Source organism: Dipodomys spectabilis, unplaced genomic scaffold (genome assembly GCF_019054845.1).
Source record: "Dipodomys spectabilis isolate Male_0828 unplaced genomic scaffold, ASM1905484v1 ptg000098l, whole genome shotgun sequence".
Classification (NCBI taxonomy): Eukaryota; Metazoa; Chordata; class Mammalia; order Rodentia; family Heteromyidae; genus Dipodomys; species Dipodomys spectabilis.
Window position 1 is genome coordinate 8039901 of NW_024870775.1, and position 23563 is coordinate 8063463.

Genomic DNA, 23563 nt, shown 5'->3' on the forward strand with positions numbered 1-23563 from the left:
CGGGATCCTCAGATCTCAGCCACCTGAGTAGCTAGGATTACAGGCATGAGCCACTAGTGCCTGGCTGCTTCTTTTTTTTGTCTTTTTCTTTTCTTTTTTAAACCTATAGGAGGACTGACTATACAATTGCCACTTTCTTTTTGTGTGTGTGCCAGAACTGGGGCTTGAACTCAGGGCTAGGATGCTATCCTTTAACCTTTTTACTCAAAGGTGGCATTCTACTACTTGGGCGACTTCTCCAGTTCCAGGTGATTAATCTGAGGTAAAGAGACTCACATACTTTCCCACCCAAGTTGACTTTGAATCACGATCCTCTGATCTGAGCCTCCTGAGTAGCTAGGATTACAAGTATGAGCCACTGGTACTTGGGCAAATATGGGCAAATATCTATTTGAAGATTGGCATATGATTTTAAAGCTGATTCCTTGATCAAATTCCCAGTTCAGCAATCAAACTAGGCTATCTGAGATTCTGGCTGTTTTTATGGTAGCTTGGTAACCTGTCTGTGGCTCAGAACCATCTAGCCAAGATGTGGGATATTAAAAGTTAAGTCTCTCCCTCTTCCTCCCTCTTTCTCTCCATCTCACTCTGTCTCTGTCTCTCTCTGACTCTGTCTGTCTTAGTCTCTGCTCTCTCTGTCTCTTTGTCTCTCTCTGTTCTCTACAGTTTCCCAGATGACTGCCTGGCAACAGAAGGTAAAATGACCTCATTCATCAGAAGGAAAGAGGAGGCAACTTCCAAGACAAAAGGTGCTCTGAGCAGTTAAGGCAGTGATTTTCAAGTTCCAAGAAAAGCCGGCAGACAAGAGCCTAATATGTGGTGGTAATAATTATACGGTTGTGAATGCCTTCCACACATATAGCAAATGAGTCCCAGACGACCAGATCTCATGGGCCCCGACACACAGGGATTTGTGTGAAGGAAAGACGGTGGCTGTTCCCATTGCCCCAAACCTAAGGCTGCTTAGTACTTTCCTCCAGTATCCACTGACACACCATTGTTTGGTTCATAAGCAAAGGTTTTATTGCTTACAAAACCTGATAAGACAGACAGCCCTAGGGTTCAAATGTTTGCAGCATTTCCGAGTCCACAGACATTTCTTACTTTCAGAGTTGCCCTCTGGCCTGCATACAGCTTTCTTTTGTGCATTCCTAGAAAACTTCAGCCCAAGAACAGTTTAGAAGTTGCATATCCTTAGCAGTCCATAAACTACGCAATGGAGCCAATGTAGCAGATTTAAAAAATAACAATAAGCCTCCTGTTTTTATTTTTTATTTTTGGGTCCGGTCGTGGGGCCTGAACTCTGGGCCTGGGCACTGTCCCTCAGCTCTTCAGCTCAAGGCTAGTGCTTTACCACTTGAGCCACGGCGCCATTTCCGGCTTTTTTTTTTGCTTATGTGGTGCTGAGGAATCGAACCCAGAGCCTCAGGCATGCAAGGCAAGCACTCTACCGCTGAGCCTCCTTCCCAGCCCCAATACCTCCTGTTTTTGTTGATTGGAAGTGTTAAAATGTAAACAGTAGTCAGGCACTGGTGGCTCATGCCTGTAATCCTAGGTGCTCAGGAGGCTAGGCTCTGAGGATCTCAGTCTGAAGCCAGCCCTGGCAGGAAAGTCCATGAGACTCTTATGTCCAATTAACCACCAAAAACAACAGCAACAACAAAAAGCCATAAATAGAGCTGTGGCTAAAATGGTAGCGTGTGCTAGCCCTTAGTGGAAAAGCTAAGGGAGAGCTAGGGGAGAGGACCAAGAGTTCAAGTCTCACCACATGCATGTACATGTGTGCACATATGCACAAATTCTAAGCAGTGTTTTTTGCTAGAAAGCGGTTCGGGGCCTTCAGGGTCTGGGTCACCCCCTCTGAGAAGGCTCTGAGTAGGCCCTGACTCATCTTGGGCAGGGTGGGAACAGCACAGGGGGAGCCCTAGGAGCTATACAGACACCGGGATCCTATTAGATGACACTGTTCCCACACCTGGGGTGACTTTCTAAATCCTGTAATGACTGTCAGAACAGATGTAAGTGCATTAAAAGTCGTTCTTAATGTAAAGGTTTTAAAAAAGTGTTTTGCCATTTGAGTAACCAGATCTTGGCCTGTATTAAGTTTCGGACATACCAAAAGCTTCCAACCCTGCGGGGGAAGGGGACAGATCCTTTTCCTTATTCTTTGATAGTTTTGGAGTTGGCAGGGAGGTGTCAATCCGGAAAATCAACTCTTCCGAGGGGTGAAGGACCCTCCGCCCGTCTCCCAAATCCCGCCAACGCCAGAACGCAGGGTTTGGGGGAGGCATCCGTCCAGGCGGCGGGTCTCGGATCCCGGACCCCGCGGGTCAGCGCCTTCCAGGGTACACAGGGGCTCTGGCACCACTGAGACCTAAGTCCGGCCCTTAGCACCGCAGCCACGCAGCAGCTGAGAGCTCTACCCCCGGGTGCGGGAGGTCCCGGCGGACTGTTGCGGGGCGTTCCAACAACCTTAGGTGGGGCGACCCGACCCAGTCAGCCCAACGCTCTCCGCCCCGCCCACGCGGGCCGCCTCAGCCCACCAGGTAAGCCACGCCCACTCCGCCTTCTCCAATCCGACCTCCTCAGCCGGGGCCTCCCCGCCCACTCCTCCCTGATCCCCGCCCATCAGGCTGGTTTAAAAAGCCACGCCCACACTTGTCTCCGCCCCTCCAATCCGGCCTCCTCAGCGGGGCCGTCCCGTCCATTCCGCCCGATCTCGTCTCAGCCCCGCCTATCAGGTTGATAGGCCACGCCCACTCTTGTAGACACGTCTCCTCCCCGCCTCCTAGGCTTCTCAGGTTAGAGTGGCCCGCCCCCTCCCGATCCCTTCCACGATGGCCCCGCCCCCGTGCTTCGGCCACGCCCACCAGGTCCCCTCAGGTGGGGCCGCCCTGCCCCTCGGGCCTCGGCCCCGCCCGCTCCGCGAGCACCTCAGGTGGGGCCGCCCGGCCCGCCCCGTTCGCCCGGCAGCGCCTGGCCGCTTCTCCTCGGCTCCCCGCGGGCGGCGGCGATCTAACTTTTGACACCGAGACGGCCGAGTCGCGCGCGGGCTATCTCAGGCCGACGGCTGTGGCGGCGGCCGACCCTCGAGGGCTCCTCCGTCGCTCCCCGGCGCCCCGGGCCGGGCGGCCACGAGGCCCCGCTGTGTCCTAGGGCGCTCGCCGGCCCGGAGGGAGGCTGCAGCCATGTCGCGAGGTCCGGAGGAGGTGAACCGGCTCACGGAGAGCACCTACCGGGTGAGCCTCGGGGCGCCGCGCGGCGGGGCTCGGGGTGCCGGGGGTTCGAGGCTCGGGACGGGCAGCCCCGGCCAGGCAGCGCACACAGCTGTGCTCCGGGGAAGGAAAGGTGGGGACTCTTCACTTTCGGGGTGAGAAGGGGGCTTTGGGCGGGAAGGGCCTCCCCTCCCCCTCCGGGCCAGCCCGGCGCCGGGGACGCTCCACCGAGCGGCGCATTTTACGGCCGATTTGGGGTAGGGGAGTAGTGGGAAAAGTGGGAGGTGGCCATCCTGTGCGGTCCTCGGGGGTCCCACGTCCTCCTTCCTGCTTCTCCTTGGGATCGGTGATCGCCCCGGCCTGGCTGGGCTGAAGCACCCTCCCCCCCCACCCTCAGCCTCACCCCCTCCCACCAAGAGCAAGGAAAAGATCTAGAGTTTCGACAGAGCCAGAATGTGGGGGAGAAACTCCCCCATAATTAGGAATCGCCAGGTGAGTCTGGCTTTCTGGGTCCGGAGAATTTTCTAGGCTAACTACTCTTGGGCAGGCTGGAAACGCCTGTTTGGTTGTTCTTTTTTTTTTTCTTCCCCTACCAAGCTTTAAGTTGAACCTGGCTTTTCTACACCGATGATTGGCATTAAAGAGAATCGAGTTTTGAATAAATTTGACCCAATCTTATAGACTAGCAACACTCGATGAGGCTCTTTAACTTGCCTGTTAGTGTGATCGAATTTTTCCAGAAACTCAGAGGATTAGTGGTCGGTTTAGTAAGTTTTAAGTACTTATAAATGAATTCCAGGTGAAATAAGATAGGAGTTTAATCATCTACTATTAATAGAATACAAAACAACTTTTGTTTTAATTCTACTTAGGCTCCTTGAACCCCTGAGATGGAAGGTTCCCTAAATGCATTTGTAGCCAGAGTAGTTAGTCATTTTTATAGTTTGTTGGGCTTTACTTTTTTTTTTTAACGCTAAAATGAGTTTCTGAATTTGCCAGGTCTGAGCAAGTCTCCGAAATCAGTTTATTGACCAGCAAAAGCTGGACAAGAATTTTAAAATAGCGTGCAAATATTTTCATAATCTAGCCATTGATGTCCAGAAAATTATCCATTTTTTTCTTCAAACACAGAGTGGATACTGTAACATATGTAACTTTATAGTAGGACCAAATAGAGACTTCACTGACACAGCTAGCAACTGTGACTCTTAATAGTGTGTCTTCTTCAGATCAGGCAGTTTTCAGAGAAATGCCAGAAATGTGGATGTTTAAAGCCTGATGTTAGTAGTAGTGAGATTTCTTGTATATAAATGAGAATGGTAGGACCAGAGCTGTGGGTACTGATAAAGAATGTAAATAACTCAGACTTGAGGAGTACAAGTTTCTTGGATTGACAGGACAGGAGAAAACTGTATAACAGAACTGCAAATCATTGCATATGGTCGGTGATGTCTCAGTTTCAAAAATCTCACAGGCCCACCCAGACCCCTCAAACAGGCTTGTTTTTCCATTCTGAAATGTGAGTGTCAACTTGAGATCACCAAATGGGCCCTTCTATTTAGTTTTTGAGACAGGTCTCACTGTGTAGTCCAGCTTGTCCTGGAATTCAAAAATGCTCCCACCTCAGCCTTTGCAACTCTGGGCATACAGGTGTGCACTACCACACCTAAGCAGATTTTCAGTCTTTGAAAGGGTCTAACTCCTAGAGATCAGGAAACAGTACCATATTGCATTCCAGATGTCTCAACATTTACCCAAAGCTCACTAAATGTTGATTGTTTTTAATCATCATTTCCCAATTAGTGTTTTGGGATCTGGGTTAATTTTGTTTGTTTGCATTTATTTATTTATTTATTTATTTTGAGGTGATGAGATTAGAATCCCACAGTGGCAGAGAAGTTTATATAAACTAGGAAATAAAGTAAAGCCTGCCTGCCCTACCCCAGGGTTTAGCTCTAATAGAAACAAACTGTGAGGTTTTTCATTCACAGATCTTGACCAGAAGCCTGAACATTTCTACCCCTTCCACACCCATCATCACAGCTAAAAACAGTGTACGCAAAATATGGCCAAATTCTGCAGGCAAATTGGTGGTCAACCTAGTTCTTTTCACAACACATCTCCTACTTGTTACCTAGTAAGTCTACAGTGTTTCATGAGTGGAAACCTAACCTAGCCAGATATAATTATGAAAGCTCCCTACAAATGAGATTTTTATGAACTCCCGTATGGATTTTAGAAGTTTCTCTCTTCCTTCCTTTTTTAAACACTGAGATTTCTTTGAAATAAAAGACTAAATGCTTTAGAGAAGAGGGGAGGCCACTAGAAAGTAGCCTGATCCTGTATGCAATATCAAATATCCTTAAATACACATTTGTTGAGTCTTCTAAAATATGTACGTAGACAAATGGTTACTGGTGATCTATGCTAATCCTCTGGGAGGGTGTGTGCCTTATAGCTTCTTCAAACAAATGGCCCATAATAAGCCCCACAATATCAAGTCTTGTTGCTGCTGCTAATTTCGGTTCAGCCCAAGATCCCTCCCTCTTCCCACACTTCAGTCTGTAGTGGGGCCATAATTTGCTCCTCAAAAGCTTGCTTGTGCGTTTGCATGGTTTTCCGATGAGTCCTTGCTTTAGTGGGAGAGTACAAGGTGAAGCTCAAAAACACCCTTCATTAAGGGCAGCCACAACCTTCCTAGAAGTTTAGAACTGTTACCAGTCTTAGAAGTTGGATTGGAAGAGTGTGGCATCATCACAGCATGCCCTGCTCATGTGACTCTTGCTAAGCTGTGAGTGTAGGGGACTTAGGCACTTTAAGGGAGTGCTTGAGGAAAGGGTCACAAAGTCTCTGAATGTCACCTTCTCCAGGAGTCCTGCTCAAAGCACACTCTTGAAATTGCCAATAAACTCCACCGATCTCTCAACTCCACCTTTAGCAGTTACTTTACCTTTTCTCACCCATAAAACTTACTGCCTTAGAATATAAATATACTAAATGACATATATATTTATGATATTTGTTCTTTTCTTTCCTCTCTACCTGGAATGTGAGCTCCCCACCAGGCAAAGAGTTTTGTCCAAGGCCAAGCTCCCAGGACAGTTCCTGATGTCTAGTAGTGATATTTGTTGAGTGAACATATCAGCTTGTTAAGCCAGGCTCCCTGTGCCCTCTTTTGATACCCTTCTTTCCCCCTTCCCCCCCCCCCACCCCCCCATTTTGTTTAAGACAGAGTCTTGTTTTGTAGTCCAGGCTAGCTTCCATTTCAAAATCCTCCTACCTCAGCCTCCTGACTATTGGAATTACAGGTGTGCACCACCATACTAGTTCTTCCCTGATACGTTTCATAGAAGGTTTCATTTTATAAATCTGCCCTCAAGGTAGATGTGAGCTCTGAGTGTGTATGCTATTTTTAAAAGTTGAGACATAGAATCTGTGAGTAGCCAGCTTCCCACTGGCCATTTGCTATCCCAGCCTCCAAAGAGCTGTTTGTAGTGACCAACAAATGTATACACCACATGTTTTCTTAATTCAGTGATATACATGACACCAAATTATGATGACAGACATGTCATCATAACCTCCTACCCCCAGTACTGGGATTTGAACTCAGAGTCTCACACTTGCTAGGCAGGTTTTCTGCCATTTGAGCCACTTCATCCACCCCACCTCCTCCTTTTTTTTTTTTTTTTTTCTTTAGTTATTTTTCAGATAGGGTCATTTGTTTTTGCCCTGTGTGGCTTCAGATTCTGAGCCTCCTACCTGCAGCCTTTCATATAGCTGGGACCACAGGCATGCATCATCATGTACTGGTTGTCAGTTAAGATGGTGTCTCCACTAATTTTTGCCCAGGCTCACCTTGAAATTTAATCCTCATGGTCTTCACCTCCCAAGTAGCTGGGATTACAGGCATGAGCCACGATTCAGTATCTTAATCTTTTTCCCATAACTCTACTTTCTTCATGTGCTGAAGATAAAAATGGAATTTGCAGAACCCAGACGGCTTGCTCTTGGCTCCATGAGGACTGAGAAGGTGATAGATAGCAAGAGTCAGAGAACAAACAGCAGGATGGGCTGCCAACTATTGAATGTTAATCGGAGCAGCCCAGTATTAGTTTTTTTGTCTGGTAAGATGAAGTTTGTTTGTTTTTTTTTCCCCCCTATCAAAAACTTTTTTTCCTTAACAAGGAAGAACTTTTTGAGCTATGTGACTTTGTTGTGCAGTTTTCAAAATTTGGGAGTCTGGGGGTCTCTTGGAGAGATGACACCCTCCCTAAGTTTCAGGGTTTTTTAAAATTTTTTATTTTATTTTATTTTTGGTGCTGGCCCTCAGGCTTGAGCTCAGGGCCTGAGAGGTGTCCCTGAGCTTTTTTGCTCAAGGCTAATGCTCTACCACTTGAGCCACAGCTCCACTTCCAGCTTTTATTTTTTCTGCTTAATTGGAGATAAGAGTTTCATGGACTTTCTTGCCAGAGCTGACTTTGAATTGTGATCCTCAGCTCTCAGCCTCCTGAGTAGCTAGGATGACAGGCATGAGCCAACAGTGCCTGGTTTCAGAAGGGCACTTTTAAGTTTACCTAAAAGCATTCATTCTCCCTTGCACAGACCCATGGGGAAACATCATGTGCATGGAGTAGCAGCAACTTTTTTTTTTTTGTCAGTCCTGGGGCTTGAACTCTGGGCCTGGGCTCTGTCCCTCAGCTCTTCAGCTCCGGGCTAGCACACTACCACTTGAGCCATAGCGCCACTTCCAGTTTTCTGGTGGTTGATTAGAGATAAGAGTCTCATGGACTTTCCTGCCCAGGCTGGCCTTGAACCAAGATCCTCCTGAGTAACTAGGATTACAGGCTTGAGCCACCTGCACCCAGCTGGATTTTTTTTTTTTTTATAACATTCCACATGTCTTATTTAATTGTGCAGTTAAAAAGTAAGCATTCTTCTAAAATCTGCATACACATTCATTTAACTTACCTGCTGGCCCCAGCAATGTGGTTTTTTTTATTTATTTGTGAAACTCGCTATTGAACTATAATATATATAGAGAAGAGCTGTCTATAATACACATAAAGAAGAGCTAGCTGGTCACCGTGTGACCAGCACTCACATGAAAAAGTAGACCCTGGGGGAGAGGGGAGGGCTCAAATGTAGGACACCTACCTGGGAAGTACTAAGCCTGGGTTCAACCCCCAGCACCGAGTGAGAAAGAGGAAGGGTAGGGGCTGGGAAGGTGGCTCAGTGGTAGAGCGCTTGCCTTGCATGCTCAAGGCCCTGGGTTCGATTCCTCAGCACCACATAAGCAAAAAGAAAAAAAGCCGGAAGTGGTGCTGTGGCTCAAGTGGTAGAGCACTAGCCTTGAGCTGAAGAGCTGAGGGACAGCGCCCAGGCCCAGAGTTCAGGCCCCATGACTGGACCCAAAAAAAAAAAAAAGAGGAAGGGTAAGAGTGAGAGGAGGTGGAGGAAGGGAGGGAGGGAGGGGAGGAGGTGGAAGTAGAAAGGGAGGGAAGGAAGGAAGGAAGGAGCAGATGAGACCAGCCCCTTTGAGCACCACACCCCAAGGGTAGCTACTTACCTAACCTCTAATGGCATTCATTATTTTGTCTGTCTTCTTTTCCCCTGGGTTCTTGTCAGATTCTAGGTTTGTCCATGCCCTTGGAGTTACTGTACCCAGCTCATTCTCCTGACTGAGTAGTGTTGTACTATGTGAACAGATGGTTCTTCTCTGGATGGGCATTTGCATTGCTTGCCCCCCCTCCCACCCCCCAGTGTTAGGAGTGGGTGCTCCGGGAGCATTCTAGTGCATGTCGGGTGGGTGCAGGTCTTCATGTCTCTTGGGTGCACTCAGGAGTGGATTGGCTAGGGGTGAAAATGAGAATGAGAGTTCCAGTTGCTCCATACTCTGCCAGCGGTTGATGCTGTCAGTTCTTTGAAGTCTTGCCATCATCACCTAGTGGGTATGAGGCTGCAAATTCAAACCCAAACTCCCCAAGGCAGGAGAAGGGGAAAAGGAAATGGGGGAAGGAGGGAGATACTTTCAGAGCCAGGGAGTATGGGTCTCAGGTCACATGGCTGCGGGGCTCACTAGAAACAGAACATGATTTCAGTTTACTACACTCTGGACTATGGTGGCTGAACACACACAGGGTTTCATTATGGAAGGGATGTTGAGGGTGTAAGTGAGCCTCATTTAGACAAACTGGAAGGGCTAAGATGTGGCTCAGCAGTGAAGTGCCTGCCTGGCAAGCTCCAGGCCCTGAGTTCAAACCCACAACCCCCAGAAAAAAAAGAAGAAAATTAGGTAAAGTGGAATTCCTGGGATGGAGTGTGAAGTTGTGATAAATTGATTTCCTTGCTAATTATTAATGTAAGCACTTTTAATGTACCTTTTCTTGGAAATGTAGGAACTTCACTGTTATGAGCAAAGCTATTTTTTATTTATTTTTTATGTTTTTATGTATTTATTTATTTTGGGATCCGGTCATAGGGCCTGAACTCTGGGCCTGGGCGCTGTCCCTCAGCTCTTCAGCTTAAGGCTAGCGCTCTACCACTTGAGCCACAGCACCACTTCCGGCTTTTTTCTTTTTGCTTATGTGGTGCTGAGGAATCGAACCCAGGGCCTCATGCATGCAAGGCAAGCGCTCTACCACTGAGCCAACTTCCCAGCCCCTGCTATTTTTTATTTATACTAGGGTTTGAACTCAGGGCCTCATTTGTTGGGCAGGTGGGATGCCACTGGTGTCAAGTCCCTAGTCCATAATAAGAAGCCTTTCCCTTCCCTATCCCTCAGCTCTCCAGCTCAAGGCTATCACTTGAGCCACGATGCCACTTACGGTTTTCTGAGTGGTTTGTTGGAGATAGGAGTCTCAGACTTTCCTTCCCCCGGCTGGCTTTGAACCTCGGTCCTCAGATCTCAGCCTCCTGAGTAGCTAGGATTACATGCATGAGCCACTGGCACCTGTCAGAAGCCATTTTTTAAAAGGAATTTATGTGAGCTACATTTTTTTTTTTTTTTGCCTGTCCTGGGGCTTGACTTCTTTGCCTAAATGCTGACCCTGAACCTTTTTGTGCTCAAGGGTAGCATTCTGCCACTTGAGTCACAGCACCACTTCTGGCTTTTTCTGAATATTTATCAGAGGTAAGAATCCCCTAGATTTTTTGGCCCTGACTGGCTTTGAACCATGATCCTCAGATCTCAGCCTCCTGAGTAGCTAGAACTACAGGCATGAGCCACTGGCACCCAGCTTTGAGCTACATTTTCACCAGGAAATTTCTGTAACATAGTTACAGGAGATTTAATTTAATCAGGAGACTTAGGTAACATATGTGCTTGAGACCAATTCCCAGAATCATACTTTGAGCATCTCCCATAATTATTTGGGAATATATTTAGTCGTGAAGGTGTTCTAAAATAATTTTTCCCCTCTGATGCCAGAGTATTTCCAGAATATTTATGAAAATTTATACTGAAAGTAATCTGCAGTCCAGGAACCCACAACCCTTTCCAGTCTTTTTCTGGTTTTTTTTTTGGTCAGTCCTGGGGCCTGAACTCTGGGCTGGGCGCTGTCCCTCAGCTGTTCAGCTCAAGGCTAGTGCTCTACCACTTGAGCTACAGTGCTACTTCCTTCCGTTTGTATTTCTATGTCAGTCTGTCTGTCCATGTTCAGAAGTTCATTTTGAGGACCACTCAGTATTCCAGTTCTTCATCAGTTATTGAAACAGCTTTGCTGTTGGGTGTTTTGGGTGTGCTGGTGTTTTGCTGTTTTGCCACTGCAGTGCCTACCCTTAGAAGAGCAAGCTTAGCCCAGATTCCTGCTGATTTCCTGAAAGCTCAGTCCCCAGAAGGGAGTTGGGGTCAAGAGGTCATGCATTTAAAACACAGTTGTGTACTGTCAGAAAATGCCAGAAAGCAGGCACCAAATTGTGCTGTTGTCTGTATTGGGTAGTATGGTTCCTGAACTCATGGCAATCAAGCAGATCTTTTAAAACAGTAAGGGTGTGTGTGTGTGTGTGTGTGTGTGTGTGTGAGAGAGAGAGAGAGAGAGAGAGAGAGAGAGAGAGAGAGAGAGAAAGAGAATATGAATATAGGTTGTCTAGAATGTGGGCATTTTCCAGAACACCCAGAATTTCATGCCTTCTGCTTTAAGAATCATTTCGCCATACATCCAGAACCCCGTACACTCAGCCCTCTACACTTTGCTTCTAATTTTCTTGATTTGAGACTTGTGCTTTTCTGACCTTGAATCTTTCCTGTTTATTTTAGTGCAGGTAACAACAACTGCCTCAGAACTTTCTGGATAGAGGTGGGGCAGGGCAAATGAAATTAAAATAGTGCCCTGCTGTTTCCTTTCAAAAACTAAACGAAATCATGTTTAGAAGTGTTCCCAAACCAGGAGCAAAATAGAGGATGCTAGCCTAGATGGAAGGAAGCTCCCTTTCTGTGGGGTGGCATTCCCATCCCACCCCTCTTACACTCAGAGAACAGCAGGGGTGATGCTGGCCATTTTGTTGTTTAAACTGTTTGTGTTTGTAGGCTGCTAGGTTCCTTTGCTACTAACTTCAATGGCTTCCTGGAGTTAACTGGAGGGCTGCCTGAAGGAGTCGAGCTTCTCCTACTCAGCCTTCTCTTCCTCCTTCCCCCCCTCTTTCTCTCCCTCTCTCCCCCTCCCTCCCTTTCTCTCCCCCTCCCTCCTCCTTTCCTCCTTTCCTCTCTCCCTCCCTCTCTTTTTGGTACTATTGGGGTTTGAGTTAGGGACCTCAAGCTTCTAGATATGCATTCTACCACTTGAGCCGCGCTCCCAGCCTCCCCCCCTACCCCCCCACCCGCTTTTATTTTTAGTTACTTTTGGGATAGGGTCCAGAGTTTATGCTTGGTCCTGACCAAGATCCTATTTACCCCCTGAATAAATGGAATGACAGGTATATGCCCCACACTCAGCTTTTACTGGTTGGGATGGGGGTCTAATTGACATTTTACCAGGGCTAACCTCAAACCAAGATCCTCCTGATCTCTGCCTCCCAAGTAGTTGGGTTGGGTTTATAAGCATGAGCTACCGTGCCTGTATTGGATTGGTTTTAAAATAGGAAAGGGTTACATGTAACAACAACAAAAAATGTACAAATGGATATATAGATTCCATTTCAATAGCATATATTGGAACAAAGTTAAGATTTCCCATCTTATACTCCATTTTGAAAATTAACCTTTTTTTTTATTGTGAAAATACTATACAGAGGGGTTACAATTACATGGGCAAGATAATGAGTACATTTCATATCAAACATTGTAGCCTCCTCCTTTGTTTACCCTTCCCATCCTCCCTGAAAATTAACCTTCTTAAACAGAAACTTGGTCTTGCTCTTTTTTGTTTGTTTGGTGCTGGTCCTGGGGCTTAAACTCAGTCCCTGGGCTCAGTCCCTGAGTTTCTTTTTTTTTTTTTTTGGGTCCAGTTGTAGGGCCTGAACTCTGGGCCTGGGCGCTGTCCCTCAACTCTTCAGCTCAAGGCTATCGCTCTCCCACTTGAGCCACAGCGCCACTTCCGGCTTTTTTCTTATGTGGTTCTGAGGAATCGCACCCAGGGCCTCAGGCATGCAAGGCAAGCACTCTACCACTGAGCCACCTTCCCAGCCCAATTCCCTGAGTTTCTTTTGCTTAAGGCTAGCGTTCTTCCACTTTGAGTCACAGCTCCACTTCCAGGTTTTTTTGTTTTTGTTTTTGTTGGTCGTGGGTCCTGAACTCTGGCCTGGGCGCTGTCTCTCAGCTCTTCAGCTCAAGGCTAGTGCCCTACCACTGAGCCAACTTCCCAGCCCCACTTCCAGCCTGTTTTGAGTAGTTTGTTGGAGTCTCATGGATGGGGCTGGGAAGGTGATTTGGTGGTAGAGTGCTTGCCTTGCATGCATGAGGCCCTGCATTTGATTCCTCAGCACCACATAAGCAGAAAAAGCTGGAAGTGGCGCTGTGGCTCAAGTGGTAGAGCACTAACCTTGAGCTGAAGCACTGAGAGGGACAGCGCCCAGGCCCAGAGTACAGGCCCCATGATCGACCAAAAATAAAAAAAAGTCTCATGGACTTAGCCCTGAAGTATGATCCCCAGATCTCAGCCTTCAGAGTAGCTAGAGTTACAGGAGTGAGCCACTGTCATCCTGCTTAGTCTTGCTCTTTCATGTTAATAAGAGATCATTTTAAATGAATACAGGAGACTATAGATTAGCTATGCTGGAAACATTGAAATTCTTAGACTGTTTTTGTTTTTTTGAAGCTGTACTCCTGTTGGAAGTGGCTGGTTCTCTGTCAGGGTGCTCCCATGGAGAGGTGGAAATGTAGTGACACGCAGGGGTCAGAGGTCACCCTCACATGCCCTACAGATGCCTGCGCTGGGGACTGTAGGGAGTAGATTGATTAATCTGCTTCTGGTCCCCCAAAACTCAAGTGACAAACCAAGAAAGTCATAATGATAATTCCTTATTCTACTCATGGCCTGTGAGAATGATGACTTATTTTAATAAAACTCCGGTGGTTGGGCTGGGAGGTGGAGTATGGCTCAATGTTAGAGCCCTTGCCTGACAACGCATGAGGCCCTGGGTTCCATCTCCAGCACTACAAGGTAAATAAGAAAGTAAGTTTCATTGGCCCAGTGTTACAATAGGCTGCATCTTATACCTTGAGCAGCCTGGAGCAGAGGAGATGCACCGTGTCCAACAGTGCCCTGTGTCACTAAGTGTGCGAACACACTCCATTCCCTTCAGCTGTTAGACTCTGGGAAGATATCTTCAGCTAACAAATCCAGTTTGTGTTAGATCTCATTTTTGTGTGCTTTGATACTTAATCCGCATGCCTGTGCTTCAGGTTTCAAGTTTGTAAATAAGGATTAGAGTCTTTGAGGACAGAGATCAGAGGGATCAAGGTTTCTGACCAAATGTTATCAACACTCCATCTCAACCAATAGTCTGGGTGTGGCGGTAGTAGCCCGACATCCCTGCAACTCAGAAAGTGCAAATTGGAGGATTGAAGTCCAGACTAACCAAAACAAACACCAAAGACCCTAATTTGAAAAATAACTAATAAAACAAAGATATGGCCCAAGTCTAGCACAAGGCCCTGAGTTGAACCCCAGTATTGCAAACACCAAACAACAATAGGTTGCTAATAGTAACTAAGTCAGGAGGCTGCTGGGATTAAATATGGTGGCGAGACACTGGCACGTAGTAGGTGTTGGGTTAATGGTTGCTGTTTGTAGAAGTGGCAGGCCCTTACTGCAGGGTCACTGCTGAGCAAGCATGGATTTGCATATTTTGTTTTCTGCCTTTGCTATATCTAGAAGTGACAGACACAGGCGGAACTGGATAAATATTTGCTAAAGGAACAGTGTTGAGGCTGGTGACATACAACGTATGCCCTTTCCAAGCATGAAAAACCCTTCCTTGGGCCAGATTGTAGGAAGATAGAAATTGCTATGGGCTTAGTACTAAGGATCTGTGCTTACCACGCGGTGGGGATGAAAACTCACCTGCGCCTTTGCAAGTGGGGCAGTGACAGCCAGTAATAATGGCCATCTTGTTTCAGGTGCCTCTTCTGTTCTCTGTTTTTTGTTTTTGTTTTTTGTTTTTTTTTTGGTCCAGTCGTTGGGCCTGAACTCTGGGCCTGGGCGCTGTCCCTCAGCTCTTCAGCTCAAGGCTAGCACTCTACCACTTGAGCCACAGCGCCACTTCTGGCTTTTTTTCTTTTTGTTTATGTGGTGCTGAGGAATCGAACCCAGGGCCTCATGCATGCAAAGCAAGCGCTCTACCACTGAGCCACCTTCCCAGCCCATGTTCTCTGTTTTTTTGGTGCAGCAGGTTAGGCCCATGGTCCTGTTTCTCAGGCCCATAGGTTCCTGCCCCGGTGAGTGCATGGCTGAGACAGCATAGCCCAGCCAAGCTCAGTGCCTCCAGCATGCCTGGCTGGTGTCATCTTCTGTTTCCCTGACCTTGTCCCTGACGGGGTCTGCCTCTGTCACTTCATTTCTTTGACCTTTGTTTCATCTTAGAAATCTTCTTTTCTTCTTCTTTTTCTTTTTTTTTTTTTTGTGCTGGTCCTTGAGCTTAAACTCAGGGCCTGGTTGCTATCCCTGAGTTTTTTGGCTCAAGGATGGTGCTCTACCATTTGAGCCCCAGCTCCACTTCTAGCCTTTTTTGGTGCTTAATTGAAGATAAGAGTCTTATAGACTTTCCTGCCTGCGCTGGCCTTAACTTTGATCCTCAGATCTCAACCTCTGGAGTAACTAGGATGACAGGCATGAGTCATTGGTACCTGGTTTCCAGAAAAAATTTGTAGGCAATTTGTGACACAACTTTGGGGAGCTAAACATAAGAGAGAGGAAAAAAAGTTAGCCAGGCACTGTTGGCTTACGCCTGTAATCCTAGCTATTCAGGAGGCTGAGATTTGAGGATCATGATTTGATCCTGGGTAGGAAGGTCCATGAGACTCTTATATCCAATTAATCACAGAAAAAGCTGTAAGTGGTACTGTGGCTCAAGTGGTACAGTGCTAGTCTTGAGCAAAAAGGAGCTCAGGGATAGTGCCCAGGCCGAGTTCAAGCCCCAGGACCAGCAAGGGGTGGGAGAGCAGATGAGAGATAGATTTACATATATATACTACTTAGAAATTTTGATTCTCCTTCCTGGAATCTGAGAACTCATAAAGAACTGTTTTATAATGCTCTGGGGGTTTAAAACAATATTGCTTTGATTGCAGGGGCTGCAGTTTTAATGCAGAGTGGACAACCCGTATCTGGGATAGAAGTTCACTATGATTATTCTAGATACTGTGTTGACAGTGGCATTTGGCAGGTACCTGTGTCAAAAAAGAAAAAAAAAAAAAAGGAAAGAAAAATGGGGTGATATGGTTGGTGTGCTTTGATCTGATACCTGGGAAGGCCTTTGGGACTTTCTAGACAAATGCAAACTAGTACTGGGGGTGGGCCTGTTCCTGTATATTAATTGCTTGCCTTTTATTCCCAGACACACCTTTAAAAACATAAGTAGGGGCTGGGAAGGTAGCTCAGTGGTAGAGCGCTTGCCTTGCATGCATGAGGCCCTGGGTTCGATTCCTCAGCACCACATAAGCAAAAAGAAAAAAGCCAGAAGTGGCGCTGTGGCTCAAGTGGTAGAGCGCTAGCCTTGAGCTGAAGAGCTGAGGGACAGCGCCCAGGCCCAGAGTTCAGGCCCCATGACCAGACCCAAAAAAATAAAAACATAAGTAGGCAGGCAAAAAGATTTCACCAAATGAATAGTCTTAAAAAAATGTACGGGGTGTGTGTGTGTGTGTGTGTGTGTGTGTGTGTGTGTGTGTGTGTGTGTGTGTGTGTGTGTGTGTGTGTGTGTGTGTGTGTGTGTGTGTGTGTGTGTGTGTGTGTGTGTGTGTGTGTGTGTGTGTGTGTGTGTGTGTGTGTGTGTGTGTGTGTGTGTGTGTGTGTGTGTGTGTGTGGAGTATGAGTATGCCACTACTAGGGCTTGAACTCAAGTCCTGGGTGCCCTCCTTTAGCTTTTTCTTTTCTTTTTTTTTTTTGGGTCCAGTCGTGGGGCCTGAACTCTGGGCCTGGGCGCTGTCCCTCAACTCTTCAGCTCAAGGCTAGCACTCTACCACTTGAGCCACAGCGCCACTTCCGCCTTTTTTCTTATGTGGTGCTGAGGAATCAAACCCAGGGCCTCGAGCATGCAAGGCAAGTGCTCTACCACTGAGCCACCTTCCCAGCCCCTCCTTTAGCTTTTTCACTCAAAGCTGGCACTCTACTACTTGAGGCATAACTCCCCTTCTGACTTTTTTTTTTTTTTTTGGTCCTGGGTCTTGAACTCTGGGTCTGGGCTCTGTCTCTGAGCTCTTCAGCTCAAGGTGAGTGCTCTAGGACTTGAGCCACAGCACCGTCTTGGTTTTCTGGTGGTTTATTGGAGATAAGAGTCTCAAGGACGGGCTGGGAAGGTGGCTCAGTGGTAGAGCGCTTGCCTTGCATGCATGAGGCCCTGGGTTCGATTCCCCAGCACCACATAAGCAAAAAGAAAAAAGCCGGAAGTGGCGCTGTGGCTCAACTGGTAGAGCGCTGGCCTGAGCTGAAGAGCTGAGGGACAGCGCCCAGGCCCAGAGTTCAGGCCCCACAACCGGACCCCCAAAAAAAAAAAAAAGAGTCTCAAGGACATTCCTTCCCAGGGTGGCTTTGAACCAAGATCCTCAGATCTCAGCCTCCTGAGTAGCTAGGATAACAGGTGTGAGCCACTGGAGCCCAGCTCTTTCTGACTTTTTACTGGTCAATTAGAGATAAGAGTCTCATAGACTTTCCTGATTGGGCTGGCTTTGAACTGCAATCCTGAGTAGCTAGGATTATAGGCATGAGCCATTGGCATCTGGCACTGGTTTTTAGGGAATTAAGAACCCAATAGAAGTACTGTGACTCTCTAAGGATTTTCTACTAGAGGCTGAGCCAAGCCAGGCATGGTGGTATCCACCTGTAATCCCAGCAGGAGGCAGAGAGGCAGGAGAACCCAGAGTTAGAAGTCAGCCTGAGCAAAGGTACTAGTAAGAGCCTGTCTCACAAACAAAAAGGCCTCAGGAATGCAATGCAAGTAGAAGAACTCATACCTTGAGCCCTTGGGCTCCATCTGTAGCACTGAGAAAAAAAGAAAAAAAGAGGGAGGGGATCAGGCCTAGCCAAAGTGGCCTTCTGTATATCGCTGAGCATTGGCCTACCGGCCTCTGTGCTCAGGCCATGTTGTTCCAGACAAATTTCATGAGCCCATGGGCCCCACCCCCTACTTTCCAGCATGACCTCTGCACCGAAGGACCACTTGTACAAGACTAATTCTGCATAAACCAAATTTTAGATTGGGATGAAGGAGGGAGAAGGAAGGTGAAACAATGCTTAAGACACAGTGAATGATCGGTGGAGAGGTTGGTTTTGGTTTTGGTTTTTTTGCCAGTCCTGGGACTTAAACTCAGGGCCTGGGCACTGTTCCTGAACTTTTTTACTCAAGGCTAGCAATCTACCACCTAAGCCACAGTGCCACTTCCATCGTTTCTGTTTCTGTGGTACTGAGGAATGGAACCCAGGGCTTCATGCATGCTGGGCAAGCACTCTACCATTAAGCCATCTTTGCAGCCTCTGGAGAGTTGGTTTGTGTGTGTGTGTGTGTGTGTGTGTGTGTGTGTGTGTGTGTGTGTGTGTGTGTTAATTTCCTGTGAGATGAAGATTTCTTGTGAAAAATGCCTCTGGTAGGAGGATGGAAGAAGGAAGGTTATTTTTCCTGGAAAAACATTTTCCAAAGTCCTTCTCCAAGCCAGTTGGAACGACAGCTGCTAATCCAGCAGATTTGTCTCCAAATGGATGGCCTATCATTTTGTACTAATGGATCAAATTGATTTCCTGTGGGGGTGGGGGGAAGGGAGAGGATTGGTGCCGACACTGCTTGGGCATAATGTGTTTGGGACCGGGGGACCTGTGCTCACTGGCTGACCTGTGCACCCCACACCAGGCAGACACACAATTGTGGCCATACCTGCATGTTTAGGGGCATCAAGTGCTTTTGTCATATTTTTTTTTGTTGTTATTTAAAAAAAAGTTGTCACCGGGCACCAGTGGCACACACCTGTAATCCTATCTACTAAAGAAGCTGAGATCTGAGGATCATGGTTCAAAGCCAGCCTGGTCAGGAAAGCCCGTGAGACTTTTATCTCCAATAAACCACCAGAAAACTGGAAGTGGCGCTGTGACTCAGGTGAGCGTTCGCCTTGAGCTGAAGAGCTGAGGAACAGTGTCTAGGCCCAGAATTCAAGCCCCATAACCGACAAAAAAAAAAAAAGTTGTATGAGTATAATATTATTTTTATGTAGGATTATGCAAAATCTTTTTTTTTTTTTTTTGGGTCTAGTCGTGGGGCCTTAACTCTGGGCCTGAGTGCTGTCCCTCAGCTCTTCAGCTCAAGGCTAGCGCTCTACCACTTGAGCCACAGCGCCACTTCTGGCTTTTTCCTTTTTGCTTATGTGGTGCTGAGGAATCGAACCCAGGGCCTCAGGCATGCAAGGCAAGCGCTCTACCACTGAGCCAACTTCCCAGCCCATGCAAAATCTTATGTGTGTATATGCATACATGTGTGTGTCTAAAGCCTGGTGGCCAATTTTGTGACTGCTGTTTATAGAAGTGGGCAGAGCTTAGTAATGGTGGTCACTAAATTGTGCTGTCCTACACTATTGAAACTGAAAAAGAATCAATAAAACTGTAACACTGGAGAAAAAAAAACACAACTTTTATGAGCTGGGCACTAGTGGCTCATGCCTGTAATTCTAACTATGCAGGAAGAAGGCTGAGATATGAGGATCACAGTTCAAAACCAGCCTGGGCAGGAAAGTCTGTGAGACTCTTATCTCTAATTAGTCACAGAAAAAGCTGAAAGTGGCATGTGGCTCAAGTGGTAGAGTGCTAGTCTAAAAGAAGCTCAGAGACAGTGCCAGACCCTGAGTTCAAGCCTTAGGACCAGCAAAAGAGAAGGGGGGGGACAAGAGAGAGAGAGAGAGAGAGTGTAAATGAGAGATAGACTTGCATTTACATATATATATATATAATATATAAATTGTGATCATCTTTTGTAAGCCCATTATGCCTTCCTTAGTAAGAGGGCAGTGCCTTGCAGCTCCTGGATGGAACTACTGCTTTGAGCTAATGAGGTTTGCAAACCTGGCCCTATTATCTCATACTGGCTTTTCACGGCTAATTGGCCCACTGGGTCCTTGTGTATACACCCGTGGAACTGGAGGGCCAGTGTGCTACACTGCACAGGTGTCTGCGGCACAGGTGCCTAGAGGGCATTAGATGGTCCAGGCTCTGTCCTCCTGCTCGGATGCAGTGGGGGTTGAACTCAGGACCTTGGAGACAGGCAGACAGGCAGGCAGACAGGCAGCAGCACATGAAGTAATAATAAGCACTTGGAAGAAACAGACTCTAAGGACACAGTGAGCAATTGACAGGGAGAGAGAAGGAAGGTCTCCCAGAGGTTTGGAGCTGACCCCAGGTGGACTGGATGTCCAGTACCAGAGCCTTGTGGCCAGAGCCAGAGCTGGAGCTGGAGGTCTCCAGAGCCCTGGCAGTGGGGAACATCAGCCCAGGGGCCTGGCTCAGGTTGTTTGCAGGAAAATGGATGCAACTGGAGATTGCAATGTCAAGCAGAATAAGCCCTACTGCAAAGTAAGACAAATGTCACATGGTCTCTTTCATATGCAGATGTAGGCCTAAAAATAAAAAAAGAATGACCAAAAACCATAGATCTAAAAATAAAGAAATGGAGATTTCAGAGATCTGTGGGAAGGGGGAAAGGCAGATGGAAAGGGAAAAGGGCAAGGGTGAGTATGATCAAAATATTTTTTGTATGTTTATGAAAAATAGAATAGTGAGCTGAGTGCAATGGCTCAGGCCTAAAAGGTAGAGACTAGGGGAATGGAAGTTCAGGGCTAGCACAGGCAAAAAAGTTCACAAGATTCCCTCTCAACCAGTGGTCAGTGCAATGCCTTACAGCTGTCATGCCCAGTGAAATCAGAGCACAGATGAGGAATGATCGTAGCCAGGCTGACTCAGGCATAAAGCAGATCCTACCTTGAGAATAACCAATACGAAAAAGGACTGGAGGTGTGCCTCAAGTGGTAGAGTGCCTGCTGAACAAGCTCAAAGGCCCTGAGTTCAATTCTCCAGTATCACCAAAAAAGAGAGGGGGGCTGTTATAGTTGTTTTGAGTAGGGAGCAATCAGAAGAGGAGTGAATTTGACCAAATGCATCATATATATGAAAAATGTCACAGTGAAATTTCTCTATAATTAATATGTGCTAATAAAAAAGATACTACCAGGTGCTGGTGGTTCTTGCCTGTAATCCTAGCTACTCAGGAGGCTGAGATCTGAGGATCGAGGTTCAAAGCCAGCCCGGGCACAAAAGTCTGTGAGACTCGTATCTCCAATAAACCACTCAGAAAACCAGAAGTGGCTCAGTGGCTCAAGTGATAGTGTTAGCCTTGAGCTGAAGAGCTGAGGAACAACATTCAGGCCCAGAGTTCAAGCCCCAAGACCGGAAAAGAAACAAACCCAAAAACTAACTTCCTTTGATCGTGTGTGGAAGGCCCTTCCACAGCAGTAACTCTGTTAGGGCTAGTGAACTGAGTGGGTGGTGCAGCTTAGTCACAGTGAACCCCATATACCAAGTGTCCCAGTGGATGTCCTGGATAGATCTCCAAAGTATAATGCTGAATAAAATAACATTCGAGTGAGATCATTAGATGATACTATTGGCATCTTTTTGTCATTTCAGCATATTCTCAGCCCATCAATCCTGACTAAACACATGTATGAATCAAAGCCTGAAATATGTTAGGAAGTTGTTAGCCCTAGCTCCTGTTGGCAGCCCCCACCCCCAGGGGATTGCAGGGAGTGAAGTTGGTGCACCTTTCAGTACCTTGCCAAGGGAGGTGGCATGAAAGCATTAGTGGTCTGTCTTATCAGGGGCACTACAGGTAGCTTTTTTAATTTTTATTTTTGTCTCAGTCCTGGGGTTTGAACTCCAGGCCTGGCCATTGTCCCTGAACTTTTTGCTCAGGGCTAGAGCTCTACCACTTGAACCACAGTTCCACTTGCAGTGTTTTGATGGTTGTCTTTCCTGGCGGAGTTGGGTTTGAACGTTGATACTTAGATCTCAGCCTCCTGGGTTTGAACCTTGATACTTAGATCTCAGCCTCCTACTAGGATTATAGGCATAAGCCATTGGTGCCTGGCTCTTTCTCTCTCTTTTAATGAAAAGAAAAGGAGAGAGTGGGAAATGGCTGCCTGCTCAGAAGGGGTCTGTGTAGTGAAGCTACTGGGGTGGTGGGGAGGTTAATGATATTCCTGTAAGAATGGAAGGGAAGATTAGAAGAAAATGGATAGAAATGACCATAATTTCTCACCAAAATAGTCCAGTCCTCTGGCATCTTACTTTTGTTTTGGCAATATTGGGGTTTGAACTCTGAGCCTCTCCCTTGCTAGGCTGGGGCTCTATTACCTGAGCCATGGGCCAATCCTTCCTCTTACTTCACAATGCATTTAAAAGAACTCTCCTGGCCTGGGGCTAGTGGAAAGGTGAGGAAGGTGAACCTGGAGACCTCGTGGGTGCGTGGGCCAAGCTCTGCCTCTGGCCACAGGACTTTGAGCAAGGTTTTGAAATAGGACATCTCAGTTTTGGCAGCTCATCTGTAAAACCAGGATAATGATAACCGCGGTGTTAGGATCAAATGGGAAGATCCTTGTAAAATGCTGGGCTCCAAGCCAGGAACATGGCTCTCCATACATGTTAAAATGTATCTCCAGCCAGGTGCAGGTGGCTCACCCCTGTAATCCTAGCTGTTCAGGAGGCTCAGATCTGAGGATTATGGTTCAAAGCCAGCCAGGGCAGGAAAGTCTATGAGACTCTTATCTCAAATTAACCATCAGAAAACTGGAAATGGCACTGTGGCTCAAGTGGTAGAATAGCTCTGGGACAGTGCCCAGGCCCAGAGTTCAAGTCTCAGGATTGACCAAAAAGCATCCAATGGAGGGGAAAAAAGGAAAAGGCTCTCCATTGAATAACACCAGTAAGTGCCTTCAGTGTTCTCTGCTGGCTATGCTGTGCTTCTCTAGACAGCCAACTGCTGAAGAGAGGAAATGGAGGTGTCCATAGAATGTCCTGGTAAATAGGAGCAATCATCTGTTTGAAGAGTGACTAAGATTTTCAGCTGGATGCTGGTGGCTCATTCCTAGGATTCCTAGCTACTCTGGAGGCTGAGATCTGAGGAAAGTCTGTGAGACTTTTTTTTTTTTGGGGGGGGGGGGTCCGGTCGTGGAGCCTGAACTCTGGGCCTGGGCGCTGTCCCTCAGCTCTTCAGCTCAAGGCTAGCGCTCTACCACTTGAGCCACAGCGCCACTTCCGGCTTTTTTCTTTTTTGCTTACGTGGCGCTGGGGTATTGAACCCAGGGCCTCATGCATGCAAGGCAAGTGCTCTACCACTGAGCCACCTTCCCAGCCCCGTGAGACTCTTATCTCCAATTAACCAGAAAACCAGAAGTGGTGCTGTGGCTCAAGTGGTAGAGTGCTTGCCTTGAGCTGAAGAGCTGAGGGACAGCCCCTAGGCCCAGAGTTCAAAGCCCCACGACCAACCAAAAAAAAAAGAAAAGAAAAGAAAAAAGACTAAGATTTTTGAGCTTTTGATTACAGTCGGTCTGGGGTATGCTAAATGTCTAGTGCTGCTGAGAGCTGGTAAGATGTGTTGAGGGGTGGGGCTAAGCTCAGTGTCTATTGGAATGTTTAACAAGGGCAGGGCCCTGGGCTCCGTCTCCA

The 23563-nt window shown here is 47.2% G+C and overlaps 1 protein-coding gene across 4 annotated transcripts in view; it reads left to right on the plus strand.

The window, feature by feature from the left end:
* The first annotated feature begins 2968 nt into the window (after nt 1-2968).
* The window catches only part of Baiap2l1 (BAR/IMD domain containing adaptor protein 2 like 1), a 75852-nt gene continuing 55257 nt past the window's right edge, over nt 2969-23563 (plus strand). For all 4 annotated transcript variants that reach the window (XM_042686902.1, XM_042686901.1, XM_042686903.1 and 1 more), the window contains exon 1: nt 2969-3239. In XM_042686902.1, the coding sequence (XP_042542836.1) occupies nt 3189-3239 (51 nt within the window). In that variant the 5' untranslated portion in view covers nt 2969-3188. The remainder of the gene's footprint in view (nt 3240-23563) is intronic.